Source organism: Paroedura picta, chromosome 4 (genome assembly GCF_049243985.1).
Source record: "Paroedura picta isolate Pp20150507F chromosome 4, Ppicta_v3.0, whole genome shotgun sequence".
NCBI lineage: Eukaryota > Metazoa > Chordata > Lepidosauria > Squamata > Gekkonidae > Paroedura > Paroedura picta.
In genome coordinates this window covers 113,951,745-113,974,598 of record NC_135372.1, presented here as the reverse complement: position 1 = coordinate 113,974,598, position 22,854 = coordinate 113,951,745, and the positions used below count along the sequence as shown (strand labels likewise).

At 41.7% G+C, this 22,854-nt stretch overlaps 1 protein-coding gene across 2 annotated transcripts in view; it reads right to left on the bottom strand.

The window, feature by feature from the left end:
- Positions 1–5,533: 5,533 nt before the first annotated feature.
- SAMHD1 (SAM and HD domain containing deoxynucleoside triphosphate triphosphohydrolase 1) overlaps positions 5,534–22,854 on the bottom strand; it is a 22,637-nt gene continuing 5,316 nt past the window's right edge. For both annotated transcript variants that reach the window (XM_077335246.1, XM_077335247.1), the window contains exons 3-16: positions 21,480–21,549; positions 20,504–20,664; positions 17,934–18,049; positions 16,580–16,650; positions 15,363–15,512; positions 13,981–14,081; positions 13,576–13,684; positions 12,160–12,251; positions 11,464–11,579; positions 10,663–10,802; positions 9,771–9,875; positions 8,167–8,271; positions 7,754–7,891; positions 5,534–6,748 (exon numbers count right to left, since the gene is read on the bottom strand). In XM_077335246.1, coding sequence (XP_077191361.1) covers positions 6,626–6,748; positions 7,754–7,891; positions 8,167–8,271; positions 9,771–9,875; positions 10,663–10,802; positions 11,464–11,579; positions 12,160–12,251; positions 13,576–13,684; positions 13,981–14,081; positions 15,363–15,512; positions 16,580–16,650; positions 17,934–18,049; positions 20,504–20,664; positions 21,480–21,549 — 1,597 coding nt within the window. In that variant the 3' untranslated portion in view covers positions 5,534–6,625. The remainder of the gene's footprint in view (positions 6,749–7,753; positions 7,892–8,166; positions 8,272–9,770; positions 9,876–10,662; positions 10,803–11,463; positions 11,580–12,159; positions 12,252–13,575; positions 13,685–13,980; positions 14,082–15,362; positions 15,513–16,579; positions 16,651–17,933; positions 18,050–20,503; positions 20,665–21,479; positions 21,550–22,854) is intronic.

Here is a 22,854-nt window from a genome sequence, read left to right as displayed (position 1 = left end):
ATCTCTCCCTAAACACAAGTGAAGGGAGACCAGTAACTCCTGACTCAATGCCAGCTTTAGAATCCACCTTCTGTTCAGCAATGGAGGTGAGTCTGAGGAAACCAGACCCATTTAAAGGCCCGGAAATGGAAGAAAAAAATAAACCGAGGGGGTCAAGAGATGAACTTGAAGCAAATCCTCAAGGAAAGAGAATAGAAAGACCCATGGCCTCATCACAGCCAACAGATCACAGAGAAGATTTTGAGTTGGACTCACGAATAATTCTTAGTACTTTGCTGAGCCAAATACAAAACAACCAATCCAATACTAAATCTCTGGCCCAGGAATTTTCAGAATCTGTACACCGCCCGTGGCACCGCGGGCACCACGGACTAAATAAAGCTGTAAGCCCGTGGAAGGCGGGCTGTGTCCGGGATGAGGAAGGGTGCCGATTGGCCCCTTCCCCCGGAGAGACTATCGGAGGGACCAATCGGCAGGCGCAAAGCGCCTGCCGATTGGTCCTTTCGATTCCTTGCCGGAGTAACTGCGAGCCGCGCGCAGCGTCAGGCCGCCGAGGCGTCAGGCCGCCGACCAGGGAGCACCCGCCAGCCGCGCTATGCGCGGCTGGCGGGCGCTCCCTGCCCGGCGGCTAGCCGCGGCGGGAGGCGCGAAGCGCCTCCTGTCGCGTCAGGCCACCGGCTACGGAGTTCCCGGCAGCCGCCCGCAGGACGAAGACGCTTCCTGGCAAGACGCTTCAAAAATGGCCGCCCGCAGGACGAAGACGCTTCCTGGCAAGACGCTTCAAAAATGGCCGCCCGCAGGACGAATACGCTTCCTGGCAAGACGCTTCAAAAATGGCCGCCCGCCGCCCGCCGCCGCCCGCACTAGCGGAGCATTGGAGTCTTGTGGCGCCACGGAGATGGATCGGAGCTGGGACAGTGAGCGGCCCGTGAAGTGGTCGCAGCAGCGGGCCGAGGCATACCTGTTGTCTGAACGTCAGGAAGGAACGCGCAGCGGCCGGTAAGGAGCTTGCGGGCTCGGAGGGCAGGAGGCAGGCAGCGGTCTCGGCGCAGGTCCTTCAGTGCGTGCGGCTGAGGTTTGGGCGGCGTGTGGGCGGGGTGCGCATCGTCGGTGCTCCAGGACAGGTCGGCGAAAGTATTCTCGCTGTGCAGTGGGCGGGAGCAGGAAGGCAGCCGCGCGCAGTTGTGGTGGGTGGCGGCAGCAGCCGTTAATCAGTGAAGGGCGCGGTGCGACAGGCGCTGGTGCTGGGCCAGCTCAAGTCGGAGGGCGGCGGCGATCTTCCTGGTGCCAGCGTACGAAGGAATGGCGGCGGCGAGGCTGCAGCGATGGGGGGGGGCTCGCGATTGGTCCCTTGCCGCCGGAATGACAATCGGAGTCCCTTGCCGCTTGCTGCCGCCGCCCGCCCTCTACAACAGCTCCTTTAAGGTTTGCTTCCTTCCTCCCTGCTGCCCTGTCCTTCCCATTCTAGCGCCCATTGTATTTGGGTTACAATGGGCTCTTTTCCTAGTTAGTAAATAAAACACCACACATTGCATCCAGGGAACTTTATAAGACGATTGAAGAAAAGAAGCTGTTGTTAGATTCTTCACCTTCCACCTCATCCCATAATACGCCAAAGACTAATGCAAACATGGAAGGAAAATCTCCACAAGCAAAATCTCTCCAGGAAGATCATAAGACCCCAGAAGGGGAGGAGCTCACTCAGACCAACTCTGATCCTTCTCCCCAGTGGACGCAACCTGAAGAACCAGCTGCAAGAAATGATTGACTATTTGGAGACCATTCCCATCCTAGACTTCGGATAGCATCCTGGAACATCGCTGGATGGAAAAACAAATCCGGAGACTCTGATTTTGCGGAATTCTTAACCTCCTTTGATTGTATTCTCCTCCAGGAAACTTGGTTTCAAGAAAAAATTCATGTCAAAGGATTTGCATCATTTAACTTATCAGCCTATAAAAATGAGCCCAAGGGACGTTACAAAGCGGGCATTTCCACCTTGCTGAAGATTGACTCTGTTGCTAACCCTTCTACTTTAGGCTGCTGCCAAAATTTAGCTATGGCCATCCTATTGCACTGGAATAATTCCTCATTAATAATAATTAATGTTTACCTCCCTCCTGCCCAGAATTATTTGACTCTCAACCAAAACTGGGCCAAATTTTCTAATTTTATATTTTCAATATATAAGGACCACTCCTCAGCACAATTCATTATTTTAGGATACTTTAATGCTCGAATTGGCACTAATAATAATGATATCTTTGCAAGGTTGGGGTTTGGGGAAGATGATGAGGACTTACTACCCTCCATTTGGCCTTTGAGGAACTCAAAGGACAGTGTCGTTAATGAGGCAGGGATCAAATTAACTGAATTCTGTATAGAGCACAATTTTCTGATATTAAATGGTCAAAGCAAGTTTCCCACATCTGCAGATTTCACATTCGCGTCCCCTCGAGGACAGAGTGTGATTGATTACGGCTTATGCACTTTTAACTGCTTCCAAAATATTTCTTCTTTCTCTATAGAGTCACATACTGAGAGTGACCACCTTCCACTGACTCTAAACTAGGATCATACTGGGATAGATGTTTGCAGTCCCAGTGTATCTCTACCAGCAGTTCCCACTGAATCTTGTTTGAAACGGATTAGATGGTCCGCTAAGATGGAGAAAGAGATCACATCTCTTTTGGAATCTGAAAGAATGATAGAACTTCGGGAGACTTTAATTAACTCAAGCTCACCTATGACTGCTGTAGAGCTGTATTCTCAGATAGTTGACCTTTGCGGCCTTAAAGCACAACCAGTCTGTAACAAAGGCAGCAATTCCTCCTGGTTTGACCAAGAATGTCATATCTCAAAAAAAAAAACGGAGAGAGCTATTTAGACAGGCCCAATCGTCGGAGGATCAGACTATTATCCACAGTTACTTTGAACAAAAAAAACAGTATAATTATCTTATCCGAGAGAAAAAACGGCTTTACTCTCACGATAATTGGGCCCGCCTATTTGACATTGTTAAATCCAAAAATTCCAAAGCATTCTGGTCAGCTGTAAGAGGACCCTTGAGGGGGAAGACTGATAATTTAGAACTTATTATTGCCCCCCAAGTTTGGGTTGATCATTTTTCTGCTCTATTTAATGTCCCAGCAGCTCCAGAAAATCTGCTGAATGACTCCATCCCAACTAATGTCCCTAGATGGTCCCCAGTTTTGCCTGACGAAGTAGAGGAACTAATTCTGAGCCTTAAGATAGGCAAAGCCCCAGGCCAGGATGCCCTTTCAGCTGAACTTCTAAAAAACAACCCTAAATGGTGGGCTCCTCCCTTGGCCAACTTATTTACCTTAATTGACTTACATGGGATTGTCCCAAGTTCTTGGTTGAATTCAATCATTGTTCCCATGTTTAAAAATGGTGACCATAATGACCCTAATAATTTTAGACCTATTAGTTTATTATCAATTATAGGTAAGATTTATGCAAAACATCTCGAACGGCGCCTAACTGATTGGGCTCGCTCTCAAAGAATTATAGGTCCTGAACAGATTGGTTTCTTGCAGGGTAACTCTACTATAGATCATTGTTTAACTCTCATGCCTGGCGGAGAAATATACGTCCCAAAATGGTAAGAGGCTATACACAGCTTTTATAGATCTTAAAAGTGCCTTTGATAAGATAGATAGGGATATGATCTGGAATAAATTGCGATCAATGGGTATGGAACCGAGACTTGTGTTTCTCATCCAAAACCTTTATGTGTCCACCTCCTGCCAAGTCCGGTATTCTTCAAAGGGAGATTTAACCTCCAAGATCTCAATGACCATTGGAGTTAAGCAAGGCTGTATTCTGGCCCCCTTGTTGTTTAATTTATTCATTAATGATTTAGCGTTAAAACTGGAACCTATTAATGGTCATCCCCCAAAACTTGGTTCCCAGCATATTCCTTTGTTGTTGTATGCCGACGATACTACAATACTCTCATATACAAGGGTTGGCTTACAACGATACTTATTCACCTTTTACCAATATTGCCAAGATAATAAGTTAGTAATTAACTATGGTAAAACAAAAGTTTTGGTTTTCTCTAAGAGCTGGCATGCAATGACTTGGTCTATTGGAGGCACTTCAATAGAACAAGTCAAAACATTTAAGTATCTAGGTGTTACCTTCCAGTATAACCAGAAATGGAGCTCCCACTGCCAACGAGCTATCAATCTGGCCAAATCCTCATCTTCCTTGATAAAACAGTTCTTTTTCTCTGCGAAAGGTAACCAATTTATCCCTGCAGCAATTAAAATTTTTAATGCCAAAGTAATGTCCCAGCTCCTGTTTGGATGCCCCTTATGGGTTCCTGCTTTTAATAAATCTATTGAGGGTGTTCAATCTGCTTTCTATAGGCAAATTGCAGGGGTTCCCAACTGTGTCTCCTACCATGCCATTTGCGCAGAATTTGGCCAAATTAGGGTAGAGACAAGGGCCTGGATAGCTACTTTTAAATTTTGGGTCAGACTGTTTTTTAGAATAGAAACTGGCAGCCTTTTAACTTGTCTAAAAAGTGACCCTCTTAAATTTCAATGGTTCCAGGCTATTGAACAAAAATTAGTCTCCATTGGCATCGATCTGAACTCCCTACTACCTCGGGAAGAAAAATGTATCTTCCGGATTATTAAACAGAGAATATTAGACCATGAGCTGCAGGAACTCATACCTACCCAGCCTCGAGTCTGCTCACCAGCATTCTTTGGCATCATTATGCAGAGAAATATTATGCCTACATATTTGCATCTCCTTGATGTCCCACCCCTGAAAAGAGCTTTTCTCCTGGCACGAATGAATGCTTTCCCCTCAAAGGTCTTAGAGGGAAGATTCCACCATATCCCATACCATGTGAGACTCTGTCCGTGTGGTTCTGGTTTCCCTGACTCTGTCTCACACATTTTGTTAGATTGCCCCTTATATGAGCAGTGTCGGGATGACAGCTTTGTTGTTTTGCTGGGAAACAAGCCTTCTGTAAGTAAATCTATGACCTTGCAATTTCTGCTCTCTGACAAAGACCCAGAGATAACCATTTTAGTTGCCAGAGTTTTAACTAAGATGCTTTTATAATATGCTGCTACCTTGTATTTTATCTTTTATAGTTTATTTAATCATTTTAAGATCTGTTTGGTTATGTAACCCCATTTTATTATTTTGTTGAAATTTTAAACCCTATTTTTATATGTCATACATTTTATGCCAATAAAAGGTTACTGACTGACAAACAACTAAGAAGAAAATAAAGGGGCTCCTCAGCAAGAAAGAAGGAAAATCCTGCATGTGAGGAAAGGAAGAAGTCAAGATTAGCATGATTTATTTTGTACCCTATGTGAGACACCATCTACTATTGCTGTTCTTGATCCTTAGTGAGGGACAGATTATTCCACATATAAGCACAGCACATAAGGTAGGCTGGGAAGAGGGGAGGATTTGACACGGCAATGGATTATGTCTAGTGTTTAATATGTCTGGAGTTAACAGAAATCCACACAACAACTTTTAAGCATAAAATTTAAACGATTTATGAAATTTTCTACAGATCATCATTAAAAAGGGCTTAGAGAAAAATAGAAATAAATCCAGAAATTAAACCTGAGTTAAATCTCAGTACATGACAGCAAACTCCACCAGGAAATAGTTCTAGTATACAAAACATTATTTTTGGCAGCATAAAGTGCACATCACAGAAATATTTCCCAAAAGAATATATCTTAGAAGAATTATACATACATAAACTTATACATAAGATCAATATACCTGGCAACATAGAAGAGTTAAGAATACATTCAGTCTTTTCAGAAAAGAAAAGACAAAACCTGTAGCATAATATATTTTTTTAAGCAGCCACCGGTCCCTCTATTTCAACTAATTATTTCCTCCGTAGCATGTAATCAAAGAACACTATGTCACTGGCTTCTTGTTTCCAGGTATTGACTTTGGCCATTAAAAAGCACTAAAAGTTTTTGTTTTGTTTTTTAAACCTGTAAGCTCTAAAGCAGCATAGACTCACTTCCCTCAAATTATGAGAAAAGTCACAGTATAATTGGCCAAAATACTTTGATGCTGATCAATGACCGTAATAAATCATCATCATCAAATTTCTGTCCCAAGTATCATATTTAAGACAAATGGTATAGGTGTGTCCCTCTCCCAGTCCTCAAAAGCCATGAGTTTATAGTATTTTCCTTGGTAAACAAGCTATAATAGTTTGTCAGTGATAGGATAATATGTTTGTTTGGCCTCCTTTGATTGTTAAATGTAATTTTGCAAGTGCCTCTGAAGCCATCAGTTCTTACTTCGCTAATGCGTATTCAACCCGGCAGGGAAAGAGGGCACTCTTCTTAAGCAATAGTGTTCTCATTGCCAGTGGTTAAATTTCCATTTGAATGCCACAACAAATTGGGAGTTTTTAAAGTGTCCACTGCTAAGCAAGCATTAAGCTTCTCTTAAAAGCACTGTGTATATTTTTACCAATGCTTTTATGGAACATTGTCATTTGCAGTAAAGCTTGATAAAATCTGTCTATGCAAACTCATGCATTAAAAATGGTAGCATGAAACTCCTGGTTACTGGGAAGAAGCTTAAGCCACTAAGTCTGTTGGAAAAGAGCCTTTTTGAAATCCGTTGCTCTTTTTTCTGCTGACTTTTCACCTTTTTTGGAATTCCAGCTTTCTTTCATTGGAGTAAGTTCAGGGGCAACCACATCACCATCCTAGCAAAACATCAAAGGAAAAAAAAATAAATCCTGTCTTCAACTCAATAAGATCTGGAGATAAATTCCAACCTAGAGTCATTGACAGATATGCTACTGACCCTTCCCTTCTCACTGCAAGGAAAGCATGAGGAATGTATTACATTGTTCCATAAATGGAAACAAGTGTGAATCTAGTACATGCACACAAAAGCTTATATCTAGAATTATACTTTATTGGTAGCGATGGTGTGTGTGTGTGTGATATTTGCCCTATAATTCAGTAATAAGGGCTGGACATCACCTTTCCCAAAGCAATTTCTGGGATTTTAAAGAATTCTATCTTTCCTTTGGTGTATGTAGTGATACTTACAAATCTCTTGACAGGAAGCATCTAAGAACCATCAGTATGGGACTACATAGAGCAAGTGAGATGTTTACTTATTACTGCCAAAAGACACTCAACTCCTACTGGGTGTTTCTATCAAACTACTCAAAACAGAAACAGAAAACGCTAGAGGGCATCACCCCAAGGGTCAGACATGACCGGGTGCTTGCACAGGGGATACCTTTACCTTTATCTTACTCAAAACAACAGACTCAACAATGTCCAGCAACATTTACATATGATGGACAAAAGAGTTAAGTCTCAGCAAGATCTCAGTTTCTCTCTGTCAATCCAAGCACAGAACATCAACACATTTTACAAATTTGAGTGGTTCTAATGCATATTTGTTCCACAAGTACTGCCTCACTTACAGAATGATATCCTCAAGCAGAACTAGGGAAGCAACTACACTGCACTCATTGATGCCGAGTTACTCTTTCATTATACTAGTTTTAAGGAGCAATCTTGCAGCTACAGCAGCTGCTTCTTTTGCTGGGGAAGCACATTTTTATTTTAAGCTATGTTGCAGATTTTATTGCAAAAGCAGACTACAACTACTTAAATGAATAATCGAAAATATATATTTGGTAAAGACACATGCTAAATACAAAATCTGTGGTCAACTAAAAATATCTTACCCGTGGTTTACTAAAATCTTTGCTTATGCACCACTGAACAAAATATTTTCTAGCAACATCAAGGCTCTCTTTATCCAATCTCTTGCAGTAAACCCTGATCAACTGTTCAGCAAATGTCTCCGGCAGAAACTTTGAAACCTCAAAAACAAGAGAGAAGGTCAGAATTTAAAAGAAGCATAGATACCACTTTGAAAAAGCAAACTCTTCAATGAATTCCCTGATTCTCCATTCCAAAATACAAAATTCTGAATCACTGCAATAACATGAGTAACAAGAATGTCATAGTTTGATACTGAGAAATATTAAATGAGCATTTGCTTATATTCACAGTACAGTACCTCTTATCAGAATGGCATCACCACTACTGGGATGCCTTTTCTCATAGACATTTCACCACCGAGCTTTAAACTTACCTGTTCTTTAGTAATTTTGATAGCCTTAGTGATATCAGACTTGCAATAGAAACTAACATTATTGATAGGATTCTCCTCATTCATTCCATAATTCATGTTGATCACCTTTACAGAGGCAAAACAAATAAAATGTCATCAAGCTATTGTCTGGACATAAGGCACTCTTCTAAAGACAGCTGATAAACTACTTAGGGGAACAACTAAACCAATGCCGGTATAACAGAGATACACCGACAAAACATCCCAATATTACACCAATGTAGATACTGGCATAGCTGTGCCAGAACAGGCCAGAAATAGCATCAGGAGTGTACCTTGGGAGAAATAACTTAGTGGAAGATGTTCAAGTATATTGTAGAAGATTCACAGATAAGAGAAAGAGCTGTCAAGGCTTCAGGTACTTGAGAAAGATTTGGCCATGTACGAAGAGCCATGGAAGAACGTAAGGATAATACAGAATTGTTATATAAAATAGAATTGCTTAGGCCACAGCCTACAAGAATGATCAGGAGGGGATCATTTAAACCATTATCAAGAAGTACAGGGTCCCATCTCCCCCCTCCCCCCATTTGGGTCTACTGGATTCAAAAATATTTTGGGATTTCTAAAAATCCCGGATCCTAATACTGGCAAAGCACTTGGATTTTGGATTTTTCAGAAATCCTGAATTTTTGCAAATCCTCTAGGCCCAATATAGGGAAAAAAGCAAAGAAAAAAATGTACTTAAGCTACTGTTTGAACATCAGGCACGTTTCCAACCCAGGACCAGCAAAGCCCCAAAATACAGCTGAGCAACAGCACCTACCTCTCAGCTATTTCCGGATCTTTTTTACAATCCCTTTAAATCACCCTGCAGAAGAAGGTGGGGGAGCTGTTTCCCCCTATCTTCCTGGTTCCCAAAAATATTGTCCCCCCCCCCCCCCCCAAATTCTAGGTGACGTATTTTTTCCAGTATATTTTCGGCTCAGGGAGATCCAAATGCACACCAGTAGCAGGCAGTGTTATTCTAGACTCCAATGCAGTTGCTACGTCCTCAGTTCCTTGTTTAAAATATCAGAGAGCACAGGATACCCAACCAACCAAAATCAGAATCCATTGGCACCTTTAAGACCAACGAAGATTTATTCAAGGTGTGAGCTTTCGAGTGCAAGCACCCTTTGTCAGACACTTCCTAGTCTGAGGAAGAGTGCTTGCACTCGAAAGCTCACACCTTGAATAAATCTTTGTTGGTCTTAAAGGTGCCACTGGACTCTGATTTTGTTTGGTTGTGCTGTTTCAGACCAACACGGCTACCCACTTGAGGATACCTACCAGTTATGCCGCCACAGGTCTTAGAATGCTGCTGCTACAATGGTCTCTAACAGAAGTTTTACTAACACAAGAGGGAAGGCAGGTGATCTCAACCAATTCCCTTTTTCACAGAAGCCCTTCAACTCACATGGCTTTTTCTCATGCCATATGCAGGCCACAAAGAATGGCTGTAGGAATGGGAGGGCAGAGACAGTTTAATTTCTCCCAGTGGAACATCTGCAGGGTAAAAACCATATGTTCTACAAAAGTAAATCAAAGCAGCATAATGAAAAGTGTGTTTCTAAAAAAATTACATCAACTATGAAGTCTTCTGCCATCAAATCCTGAATTCCTTTATCTGGCTTGGATGCAGCTGGCTTAGATGCAGCAACTTCAGCAGGCAATTCATCATACTGTTCCTGTGGAAACAAAGCCTTTCACTTTTTTGTATAATCAGATTATCAGTAAATTCACATTTTCAAAACAAAAGTAATATAAACTGATCTGCAATGATTCAGACAAGCACAGCTTTTAAAGCAAAGTAAACTTTTCTCTCATGAACAGATGTTTATTTTTTACCCCATACTTCATCCAAAGAGTTCAGGTTTGCACAGACTCCACACCCTTCCTACATTATCCTGACTACCATTTGTGGGGTAATTTTGGCTGTGAAACAAGTGTCCAGCTTAAGGTTACACATGTACAGGTCAGAAAAATAAAGATACTTTGCATCATCATTCACAAGAACTTGGAGTATGTATATGATGTCTCCTAATAAAGCCTGAATACAAAGAACCTTTCTCCAAGCTGACTAGGGTTGCTAGCTCCAGGGAGGGACATAGGGATGGAGCATGAGGAGGGTGGGAGGGAGGGATTTCAAAGGCACAATCATGCCATACAGCAGGGATGGACTACAATGACCATGAGCATGCTAGCAGGGGCTCAGGGTCATTGTAGTCCACAGGCATCTAGAGAGCCACAGTTTGGCCACCCTTACCACAGATTATAATGCCACAGAGTCCACTTTTCAAAGCAGCCATTTTCTCTAGGTGAACTGATCTCTGTCGCATGGAGATCAGTTGAATTCCCAAGCAGATCATGAGCCACCACCTTGAAGTTGGCAGCCCTAAAGCAGACTAATGCAGCTGGCAAAAACATAGGAAAATTAAAACACCTAACCAATGCAACTTTGATAACTATGTCTACCTTTTTGATTTCCTTGCCCTCTTTAGGTTGAGTCTCTCCTAGGAATTTGTAGAGATCACGACGTTCTATTTTACGCAAAATTTCCTGTGCTTCATGCAGCTCTGGCAGATCAGAGCGCAGAATTGTCAGAAAGATGTCATCTGCCAGAAATCAATCAAATGTAATGTTATGATAATCAAACTCTACCAAGCATTTTCTTTTGAGCATCTGAAAAATGTAATCTATAATCTAGGGGTTATCTATAAGTCTGAACCTTCAAAACACAGGTGGAAAAGTAAACCAATGTGTTTGTGCTCAAATGGGATCAGAAGCTTGCATATGCAAATAAAAACTCAATCTTTCCTGAAATCAATAAGATATTTTCCAAAGTCAGTGTTTTTGACCAGTGGTCCCCAACCCCCGGTTCTGGGACCGGTGCCGATCCGTGGATCAGTTGGTACTGGGCTGCGGCTCTTCGTTGTTCTCCTCTCCAGCTGCTGCCTCGGGGGCTGCCCTGCCACTCTGCCGGCGGCTCACCTTTGGTGCTCTCCGGCGGCCACCATGGCTGGGGCTCCCCCTTGGCATGGCACTGTGCAGGTGCTGCCGGCAGCACTCCCCAGCGGGCGGCTGGAAGTCAGGGGTGCCGGTGGAAAAGCAAATGGAGCAGGGGCTCAGGCGACGGCAGCAACGTCCCTCGGCAAAAGACTACTCCCCCCCCCCCCAGGCCTCAGTAACATTGTCAAGCGTTGACTGGTCCTCACTGATAAAAAGATTGGGGACCACTGCTTTTGACTATCAGATATCATTAACAATTGCCCATACCTGTTAGGTTAGTGTAAGCTTCCATATCGTCTATTGCTGTAGAGAGGTGGTATTCTTTTCCATTGGAGCCCTTTACCTTGATATACTTATCAGCCTTTAAGAAAGCATCTGTAATCCTGGATTGAAACATGTGCTATGAATTCTCAACTTCAATATTACTTACGATCAAAGATTTCAACTAATTTTAAAACATTACTTTCCTAAATCATGACCGCTAGAAATAAGCAAAGTGGAGATAAAGGTGGCAGTAGCTCAGATTAAGATTATTTGTCTTTTTATTTCAACATTCAGCAAAATTCTCTTCCAACAATGATTTGTGAAAAGTGGTAATTCACCTATTTGGCTTCCCGAAACACCCTAGAAGTTGAGTTCCGCCCTCCAACTGATTCCCTAGTGAAATTAATTAAATAAAAGCCTTGTGATCAACGGCAACTCCACCCTGATTAAATTGAACAACCCATTTTGAAACATACTTTCAATACAAGTACTTCTAAAAACTGCAGTTTGTAGGCATCAATCTCCCTTCACCCACACACAAGGTGGAATGCCTCTTCTAAGTTGGGGCCTGCTATGAAATACATGTGTACCATCTAAAAACAAAGAAATTGATAAAATCTGAATAAATTTGCAAATTCATGTTCGTATCATCGAGACTAACACCAGGCCCCATCCCACATCCCATCAACCCCAACTTACATGGTTTCAATGATGTTGCCCACCTTGTGCTGATAGGCTCTGCGATGCAGGCAGTTACGGGTATGGAACATGTCATATAAATTTCCAACTTCCTAGAGTCCAAGATAAAACCTGCCTTTTAACTAGCTTCTATACTTAGAACACGGTGCTAAGACAATGGATGATTCACGGCAAATACCAGGCATCTTGTTCACACCGCTTGGGAAATAGCAGTTTGCCAAGGAGGACCCTCGGGCTACACAAAAGACAATGAAAAAACTTTTCCCACAAATGCTTGTGCCTCAAAGTAGACGTCTGGGAGTGGATAGCACAGATCCAAAGCCCATCTTTAGAGAAGCAAGAGGGTGTCTAAAGAAACTTTTTGTACAAGTAAGAACTAGTATCAGTACATGTTTAATCAACTGTGTCTACTTGGTTCCTCAGCAGATGTTGATTTCTGAATAAAATGCAATATGACCCTAACTTTGTTTCCTTGGGAGTAGGTCCTAATGAGTTCAATGGGTCTTCATACGCATGATGAAGACTGCAACACAAAATAAAAGATTCCTTTAAAAAATGAAAAGTTCCTCAACAGCAAAAGAATTCTTCTGCAAGAGGCCTTGTTTCCTTTAATAGATTGAATAGGAAAGTGAACATTCTACCTCATATCTTGGGCATCAATTCTGACAATGAAAATGTCAGGCACTAAAAAATTAGTGTGGGCATTTTTTGGGTTCAGGGATATTGAACCAAAAAATCTTTGTATTTTTTGATATTTCAGAATCCCAATATTGACATGGTATTAGGATTTGGCTCCATTACACCCTATGGGGACCATTATAGTCAATAGTCTTCATAGGATATATTGGGGACTCAATTCGGGGGTATTCGGGAATCTATTTTTTTTTAGGGTGATCCTGCACTGAAAGGGAGTTGGACCAGATAGCCTATGGCCCCTTCTAACTCTATGATTCTAGGTAGACGCACCAAATTCTCAGCATAGCTGCTGGTGCCTCTCCTCAAAAAATTCCCCAAGTTTAAAAAACATTGGATCAGGGGGTGCAATTCTATCAGCCTCCCAAAAAGGTGTTCCCATCCTATACTAGTTTCAATGTAAGAGAGAAAAAGGCATGTAAAGGGAACACGGTCCCTTTAAATGCCTTTTACAAGTCAGAAGTGAACTCTCAAGGTATTTAAATGGCTTGCAATCTCTTCAAACACCCTTTAACTTCAGATACTCAGCAGTCCTGAAAAATCCCAAATATTTTCAGAATATATGGAGATCTTTGTTTATTTATTCATTCAAAAAGAGCAAGAAGGTATTTTTGGTTTTTCCCCCCTGCTCAGCTAGAGCCGAATGCATACTCCTCCTTCACACTGCCACCAAGAATGTAACATCATACCTGATATGCTACTTTCTTCTATTATTGAGCTTACCTTATCACGGGTACAAATATGCTTTTCACCATCGACTTCACAGACCCGAGCAAATTTCATGAAGCGCTTATAGTCAAAATTGTTCTGGATTCCAAGATGATGACAATCCCTAAAAACATTTCAGAAGTAGTCAATACTCAAAGATCAGCATTATTAATGGGACGGGAAAGGTTAAATAATGGATATTTTTCTTTCCCATGAGAAGCTTACTAGATAATGGTGACCATGTGTTTTGTACAATGAATTATGTGCAAATATGTATTAATTTTTCTTTTCTTTCTAATAAATTCTTATCACACTGTTATTTACTTTAATGGGAAATTTTTATGAAAATGGATTTGTCTGTAAGGAAAACTGTAACAAAAATCTTTCAAAATTCTGTTTGAACAAAAAAAAAGTCAATACCTGGCAAAGTAATCCCATTTATCTACATCAATGCCATTTTTTTGGTTAGCCACAATTTCATAAAGAAAGCTCTTCTCTTTAGATCGTCCACGGTAAGGCCACTAGAAGACAGGACAAGCAAACCGAACAAAAACTATATTAGTGGTTACAGTAAGCACCAAATTGATATCAAAACAGGATTTCTAAGCAACTCTACTAATAGTTTTGTACATTGTGAAATAGGCCATTATTGCTAGTACAGCAATGATGCGGGGGGGGGGACAACTTTTTTGACACCAAGTATCAAGTACCTTTTGCTATTTGTTCAAATACTCTGCCCGCTAGAACTTCTGAGTTCAAAATCCCTACGATCGTTTACAGACTTCAATCTGCTCTTACAAGAAGTTACGCCACGCATTGTAAGTCACACTGATTTGTACAAAGATTTCATACTTTGTTTCTGCCAACTAGCCTGGAAGGTGAATTGATTCACACTCATATCTGACAAAGGAAGCTTTGACTTTCAAAAGATTATACCCAAAAATCTTGTTGGTCTCTCAGGTGCTATTGGACTCAAATCTGGCTGTTTTACTGCAGATCAACCTGGCTTCCCTGTGAAAGTAAAAACATGGTGTATCCTTATACTGGGTTAGACCGTTTGTCCATCCCATGACTATGGTCTGCTTCATAGCATCAGCTCCTCTAAGTCTAATTCAAATATACATTATAGCTTTGTTACCAGAGATCTATTAACTGGATTGTCAGGAACTGAACCTGGAATTTCTTACACAGAATGTGTTCCAGCACTAGACTAGGGGTCCCCAATGACACACCTGTAGCTTCTTCTGATGCCTTTTCTCTTACTCACCAAATGTCTTCAGAAAGTGGGTGAGGCAAAGTGGTGGTTTTGCTTAGCAAGGCTTCTGATTGGCCATTGGAGATCAGACTGGCTGTGCAGATTTTTAAAAACAGTGCTGTGAGAGCAGCTGCCACTATGCCACAAGAATTTTCACTAAGTGAAAGAAGTTGCAGCAGCCATTTTGTGGCTGCCTCCACCTCCTATGGCAGCCATGTTGTGGCTGTGTGCATCACACTGTCAAAATTCCAAAGGTACACAGAAGGCTCAAAAAGGCTGGGGACCCCTGTACAACCCAAGCACAAGTATCTGAGTAAAATACACTTGTCTACAAATATCTACCACAAATTCCTTCTCCTTTTCCCTTTAGGGTCTCGTCCCTTAGAAATAGCAAAGACTAGTTTACTAAAATATTGCAACTATTTCTGGTAGTAATGTATATATTTTTGTGCTGTTCTATGAGCATAATAATTCATTCATTCATTCAGATACTAAACTGAATAGCACTTAATACTGTTAATATCCAGAGCGAGAGAAAGATACTCACTGAGGAGTCATTGATTTTTGTGGGACCTCCTATTTGTTCTTTGATAAACTCTACATCTTCAGGCAGACAGAGACCATAATGCTTCATGTCTGTTTTCAGATTATTGGAATCAATCAAGTACTCAAACATCTTTACAGAAGCCTGTTCATGCTGCAAAATAAAACAAACAAATAAAAACAGAACTGTGTTCTGCCCATAATTAATGCCCATAATTAAAAGAAGAATACTTGGTTCTTATATGCCACTTTTCTTTACCTGAAGGAGTCTCAAAGCGGCTTACAATCACCTCCCCTTTCCTCTCCCCACAACAGACACCCTGTGAGGTGGGTGAGGCTGAGAAAGCCCTGATATCACTGCTCAGTCAGAACAGCTTTAGCAGCGCTGTGGTGAGCCCAAGGTCACCCAGCTGGCTGCATGTGGCCAGAGCAGGGAATCAAACCCGGCTTACTAGATTAGAAGTCCACATTCTTAACTAGTACACCAAACTGGCTCACCTTGCAAAAGAAAACACACCCAATTAACAATACAATCTCTGTAAACATAACAATGGTACCCAGGATTTTAGCTCCTTACGTCAAGAGGACTCTTGTAGCATATATAAATGATTAATTTCATTATTGCAGCCTGTCTTTGCTTCACTTTAAACATGCACATGTTGAAAGGACGCTTTTCTAACACTGAATAAGTGAGGTGTGTTTGAATTATTAAAAACTCAGAAGGAGGGGGTAAGTGTGGGTAGGAAAAAATTCTACACAGCTTTCCTCAGTGGTCACAGCAAGTTGCACAATGACCAAAGGATGAGAGAATGCAGTTCTCCCTTGTCAACTGCTAAAGTTTCTAACGGTATTTCACAATCCTGCAAAATAACAAAATATTTGAACAATTTTGGTAAGGCTGAAATTGGAAACATTCAGACAGCAAACAAAGCAGCAAAGTCAAAGAAACAAAATATGTTCTAGAAAAATGCATTTGAGGTACATAACCTCTGAAAGAAGAGTTAAAAATTTCATAAACCAACAGAAGTATGTCTATGTATCTTCAAGATCCTACGGTCATTTTTCTTGAAAGAACAATTCAGAGATCCATGCACTTCTGCTTTTTTCACACCACCACATGACAGCACATAATCCTAATACAAACATTCCTTGTGTGTGTGTGTGTGTGTGTGTGTGTGTATACATGCACAAAAGGTTCCAATCTAAATGCAGCATACCCACCTTCCACTGGGCTTTTGGATTTGCAAGTGGGATGAATCTTCCATCAAACATATGTGAGAATGGCCCATGTCCTAAAAAGGAAGGAGTGTGCAATTCATTTGTGTATCACAGGTATGATGTACACTTGTTTAGCATACTGATTTTTATATTCCTCTTGACTATACCAATGCCTTTTTATACAGTAAAATTGGCTCTCTCAATGGGAAACCTTCCAGTTGTTTAGACCTTGGCTATCTTTTGTTGTCCTCTATGTGATGCAGAAAACATCTGGTGCTGTCCCATCTCCAAGTTCTACCTGCTTTACACTGTTAGCTAGGCCTCTTAATTGGCTAAAAACCATACAGGACTCAAGAACATCAGATTATTGATTTTGTTATGCACGTATACAGCTCCAACTACGTTCTCCTGCAGGTTGAATAAAAAGATAAGATACATAGACAGAAGGACTGAGTTTGTATATCACAAGTCTTCCTTTCTATGTCTTGAAGGCAAGAGGTGCTGGATTCAAACTAACATTCAAAATATTTGAAATATTTTTTCATTCCAATCATAATTCCTGGATTTGTAGCATTTTACATGCATAAAGACAGGTCAGTGCATAATTACACTAAAACAAATTATTAGGTAATTGTGTTTTTAGCTTTTGCTTTCTTTCCCCTCAGTCAATATTTTGCTTCCAAGTCTGGCTTGAGGAATTCAGACATGAGGCTTAAATAAGGAACTCAATTCTGCTCTACTTGGATCATGCAGAAAATTGGCATTTCATTGAAAGGGGTCATCTCCCTGGCATGCTAATGTAGTCTGCTGAGAGTTCCTCTCATTGGCAGCATTCAAGCATGTGTAGCAGCACCGTCCACAACCTGAAGAAGCACAACACAGAGAAAGCCTTGTCATGCAGGGCTTGTGTAAATGGCCTTTCATGATCATGTGGGACGACAGACGTGTTAAGACTCTTTTTCCTGTTAATATTACCTATTAAAACTACTTTTAATTTCTAAAGATATAGTAATACTGATGAACAACTTCAAAGGAACAGCATTGCACAATGGTTAGAATATTAAACTAGGATCTGGGAGGCCCTGGTTCAAATTGCCACTCTGCCATCGAAGCTGGATGACCTTGGGCCAGTCATATGCTCTCAGCCTAGCCTACCTCACAGGGCTGTTGCAAGACAGAGAATGACATCAACCACTTTAGATCCCCACTGCGGAGAAAGATGAGGTATAAATGAAGCAAAACAAATACATGAATGTCAACATAGCCTAAAAATTGCCAATATATTTCTTCATACGGTACACTGCATATAAATTATATTGTATGTTACACTGTATACAATCCAGGGAAAATGGCTTACCCAGATCATGACAAAGACCAGCAATCTGAACACATAAAAGATCTCTCTGATTGATATCCAGCTCTGGTTGTCGCTGCTGCAGTGCTCGGACCAAGCAGCCTGCTAGATGGCCAACCCTGTCACAAGAAGTACAGATCTCTACTTGTTGAATTTATGACTTTAAAAAATAACTTGACAGGTCATAGTTGTAGCATATTTGTGAGATGTTTACACATTCTGAACTAAAATCCAGTTGTGAAAGTTTGTTAGCCTATCATTTGCAACCATAAATCCTCTCCACCTATTCACACAACGAGGGACTAGTTCGGAAAAGTTGGTAATATTGGATAATATTGCTTCAGAGCAAAATATGTCCATAATGAATTAGCAAAATTTTAATCTTAAACACTACAAATTATTTTGTTGCACCTAAGCACGTGGTTCTTGTGCTTCACAGATGGGAGAAGGGGATGCACAAGGGTACAGTCACGACCCTAGGAGTGCGGTCCAAGAATTCTCACAGAAGTGTCAGTCATGAGGTAAAACTAATGTTAGACTTTATTGAAGAAAAGCAGGATACATTCAAAAGGAGATCATAGGCAGGTAATCATCACTGAAGACTATATTGTCCAGAAAAAACAGGGTAGTTATACCTTTTTACTTCTCGGCCTCCACCCACCCCCAAATGATCATATTTTAGGTGCCAACCACCATCTTCGTTTGATCAGTAACAGTGTGAAAACAAGTGACAGTATGTCTGGGCAACACACAGCTGTTGAAGAATTAGCAGGACTGTTTATAAGCTAGTGGGCTTGTTTAGCATACCAAGCTAGGACATAGACAACACACTTGCGCTGTAAAGAACCCTCTGATATGCAGAGGGCTGGGAAACACCAGACACAGCAAGATGGGAGGGGCAACTCCGAGGAGTACAATTCAAGTCTGGGATAAGTCAACCAAATCAACGTGAGCCACGAATGGCACATGAGAGGTACTCCCACATCCAGTGTTGTATCACATGCTTAAGATGCAAAGTCACATAATTTGTACAGATCGACTGAGTAGTAATAATAATTATCCCAATAACAAACAAGAACAAAACTTTTTATTGATATAACCATACATCAGATAGAAACTCAGAGTGGGACGTCAACCTCCAGCTGGTAGCTGGAAATCTCCCACTATTACAACTTATCTCCATGTGAGAGAGAAAACCATATGGAGAAAATGGGTGCTTTGGAAGGTGGGTTTTATGGCATTATATCCACTGTAGTCCCTCCCCTCCCCAAACTGCACCCTCCTCAGCCTCCACCCTGAAAATCTGCAGGCATTTCCCCAAGTGGACCTGGCAACCCTAGCCCATGAGCACGAAACAGATCATAGCTCATTCTCTTAGCCAGGGTAAGTTCAGCAGGACAGAAATCAGTCAATAAGATATGAGCTAGAGGTGTGGTTTTTTCCCCCTGGTACATTGACAAGGCTTGTAACTTATACCCATTACTGTAGATCCTATACTATCTTATACATTCCTCTTCCACACTTAGGGGTACATATCTAGCCAGACTAAAACAAACAAATCAGAAACACCAAACAGTACAGCTATATGATGTTCATATAAAATAGATGGGGATCTTTCACCATAGGGATTTGTAGAAGTGTCATATAAAGCCCATTATGCTAAAGAGTGCCTTTCCTTTTGCTATATATACTACAATGAATCTGGTGTTATCGAAGAATTGAGAGGGGACAGGATCACTCTCTTTAAGTATCTAAAAGGTTGTCACTTGGAGGAGGGCAAGGAGCGGTTCCTGCTGGCAGCAGAGTATAGGATCTACAGTAATGGGTATAAGCTGCATGTAGAATGGTACTGGTTAAAAGCCAGGGGAAAAAATTTCACAGAGGAGTTCAGCAGTGAAATTAGCTGCCCTCACTGGTGGTCTTGAAGCAATGGTGAGCGAGGGATGGACTAGGTAGCCTGCTTGGCCCTTTCCAACTCTATGATTCTAAGAACAGGCTGTGCCTGTGAATATCAGTAATATGAGTCAGGTGGCCAAGTACACCAATTCAGTAGAAACGAATACACAGAATATCTACAGAGAACGAAGAGGGTACCTACTGTCAAGCGCAGACAAAACTCACAAACAAACTTCTATAGAAAGAAAGCTTTAATTGGAAGTAGCTCTGAACACTATAACATTCGAAGTCAAGACCAATATCAGGAAGCAAGCAGTTTCAATACAATTCTCCCGCCGAAACCCAAACGTTCCCAAGGGAGGGGGGAACCCCTCACCCAGCTGCCATCCCAGGCCAAGGTGTTGAAGTTAGCACGGCCTTGGTCAGGCCGGCACCTCGGGCTAGCAGATAAGATGTTTACAGGAACTGGGCAACATTGTTTCACAGCAGGGGGGCTATGCGGTGTGAAAATGCAAGGATCAAAGAAGGGGGGGAATTGAAGGAAAACTACAGGCATAAGCATTCTGGTTACATGGGAATGTTTCTGCAAAGGCACAGCACTCCAAGATGGAGTCCCTTAGGTTCACTGAAAACTCAAGCATGGCAAAGAGCAGGGATTGATCCTGACACCTACTTACCCAAGGGAATGTTCAAAGCGATTGTGTGTTGCTCCTGGGAACACGTAGTAAGTGCCACCTAATTGTTTAATGTATCGTAGACGCTGGAACTGGGGTGTATCAATGATTCGAACGAGAAGAGGATGCATTTCAATATGGCCATGAATTGGATCATTAAATACCTGAAAGGTGTACAAAAATTTAAAAGTACAAAAATTGTGTTATTTTCAAGTAAATGGACAGACCCCAAAATTCTTTTTCACATTTCATACCCCCAAAAATTAAGACACAGGATAATTAAAATGTAAGGCTGTTTAATAGCTAAACATATACATCAATTGGATGAATAGCTCACAACACAGAAGTTATATCGAGGTTGTCGAACCTAATTTTAAAAATCTGCCATTAATGCAGATAACCTGTTTTGAAAAAATGTCCTAAAAATGTTGCTGAATAAAACAAACAAACAAAAAGATAACCCACAAATAAAACCAGCAGGACAAATATGCAGAGCCTCCTTCCTCTTTCTCTCTGGTGCCCCTGAGAGTGAATGGTTCCAGCAGTTGCCTGAAACTCAACCCCTCCAAGAAAGAGGTCCTGTGGCTGAGAGGTAGGGATTGCTAAACCTGGATTGCTCTGAATTCAGTAACATCTGCTGTTGAGTAGGCGTCATAAGGAAAAAAGATGACTGAATACAATCTTTACTATGACAGCCTAAACACAGCTGTACCCTTTAAAGTCTATTGAATCCAGAGATGTTACTCCATTTAGGATAGAAAAAAAAAAAGAATCCAGTAGCCCCTTAAAGACTAGGAGAATAGGTGCTGGGCATGAGCTTTTCTGAAGTGCTGCTCACTTCTGAGCCGTAATCCATGGAGGTCCATACCTGCCACAAATTTTCTTAGCCTTGTTAGGATATCCATCTTAAACTAGGATAACACTATAAACTATTAATTTTTTGTGTTTTGTTATGGATTATTGTAGCATCTTAACTCACCTTCATTATGTCAACATGAGTTTGTTCCAGCTTGCGCAGACAGAGAAGAACGATTGTTCTCTGTGGTAGTCTAAAAACGGTTAAAAAAACAGCTTATAGTTTTACCTTACAGTGTATTTTAAATTAAGGTAAAGTGTTAACTGTTAGGACTGTTAGTGTTTCTGTATCAATTTTAATAAAGGATTGTCAACATATTTGGAAGTTACCATTCTTTTTTCAACTGTGACAACCCAATGAAGAAAAAATATTTATTCTGAAGACACTTTACTATAACACTAAAATCCATTTTTCTGCATATGCATTGTTTCCCTCTTCTAGCCACAATCTGTATTAAATATTTGCTGACATGAGAAAAGGAAATTTGGATATATATTACAATTCATCACCATAATCATCATAGCACATAAAATGTGAAGGATACTTCTGATGATGATGTATACCTTCTCACTGCTGGCGGGGCTAAAAAGGGTGGCAGCTGCCGCGGGGACTAGGAAAGCCAGCAGTGGCAAGAATGGTCCAGCATGTCCATGCTCTTTGCACCCATCCCACTCTTCATGCTGTCCTCACCATGTGGGGGGCATTCACAAGGGCCCGAAGCCCTCTCTGGGGCCATCTTGCGACTGTGGAGTGGCAGGGAAGGCTGCCCATGCTCCCTGCAGGCACCCTGCTCCTCTCCATGGTGGCCTCATTGCATGGAGGGGACTGAAAAGGCCCACCGCATCCACTGCAGCCCCACCACTTTCCCTGGCAATGGAGCTGATCCCCCCATGATGCACCCATGGAGATAGCAGGTGAGGGGGTCATCTTGTGCCCTGCCCATTTTTAAAACAGACTTCTCCACTGGTACACTGATAAAAGCTAGACGCTTCTTCTTCCCTAGTGAAAAAAACTATGATCTCAGTACTTCATTTAACAAGTCTAGTAATACTCTAAGAATGCAATAAAATTGAATGTGTTCCTACTACTATAGTGGAAGGAGGTATGTAGTAATTAAATATTACAGCATTTGTAAAACTAAACAATAAGCTGTAGCATTAATTTTTCATGGCACAAGCATGCTTCAGCGGATTCTCAAAGTGGACAAGACAGTATGTTGGAGGTAAACATGCAGCACTGGATAAGCTTCCCCGCGCTAGCGCTGTGCTGTTGTGGTGGGGCATGATGCCCCGCCGTAGCATGCATGCGCTTAACACTGGAGCCAGGAGGGCCAGATTGCTGCCGGCCAAGGTAAGTGAAGCAGTGGGGGTGGGGGAGGTGGGGAGGGGCCAGGCCGCCTCCACACACACTGGTGGGGCCAGGGGGTCGCCCCTGCCCCGGCAGGGGCATGCGGTGTCCCTTAAGGGACACTGTAGGGTCGGGCCGACAGGCCTGGTGC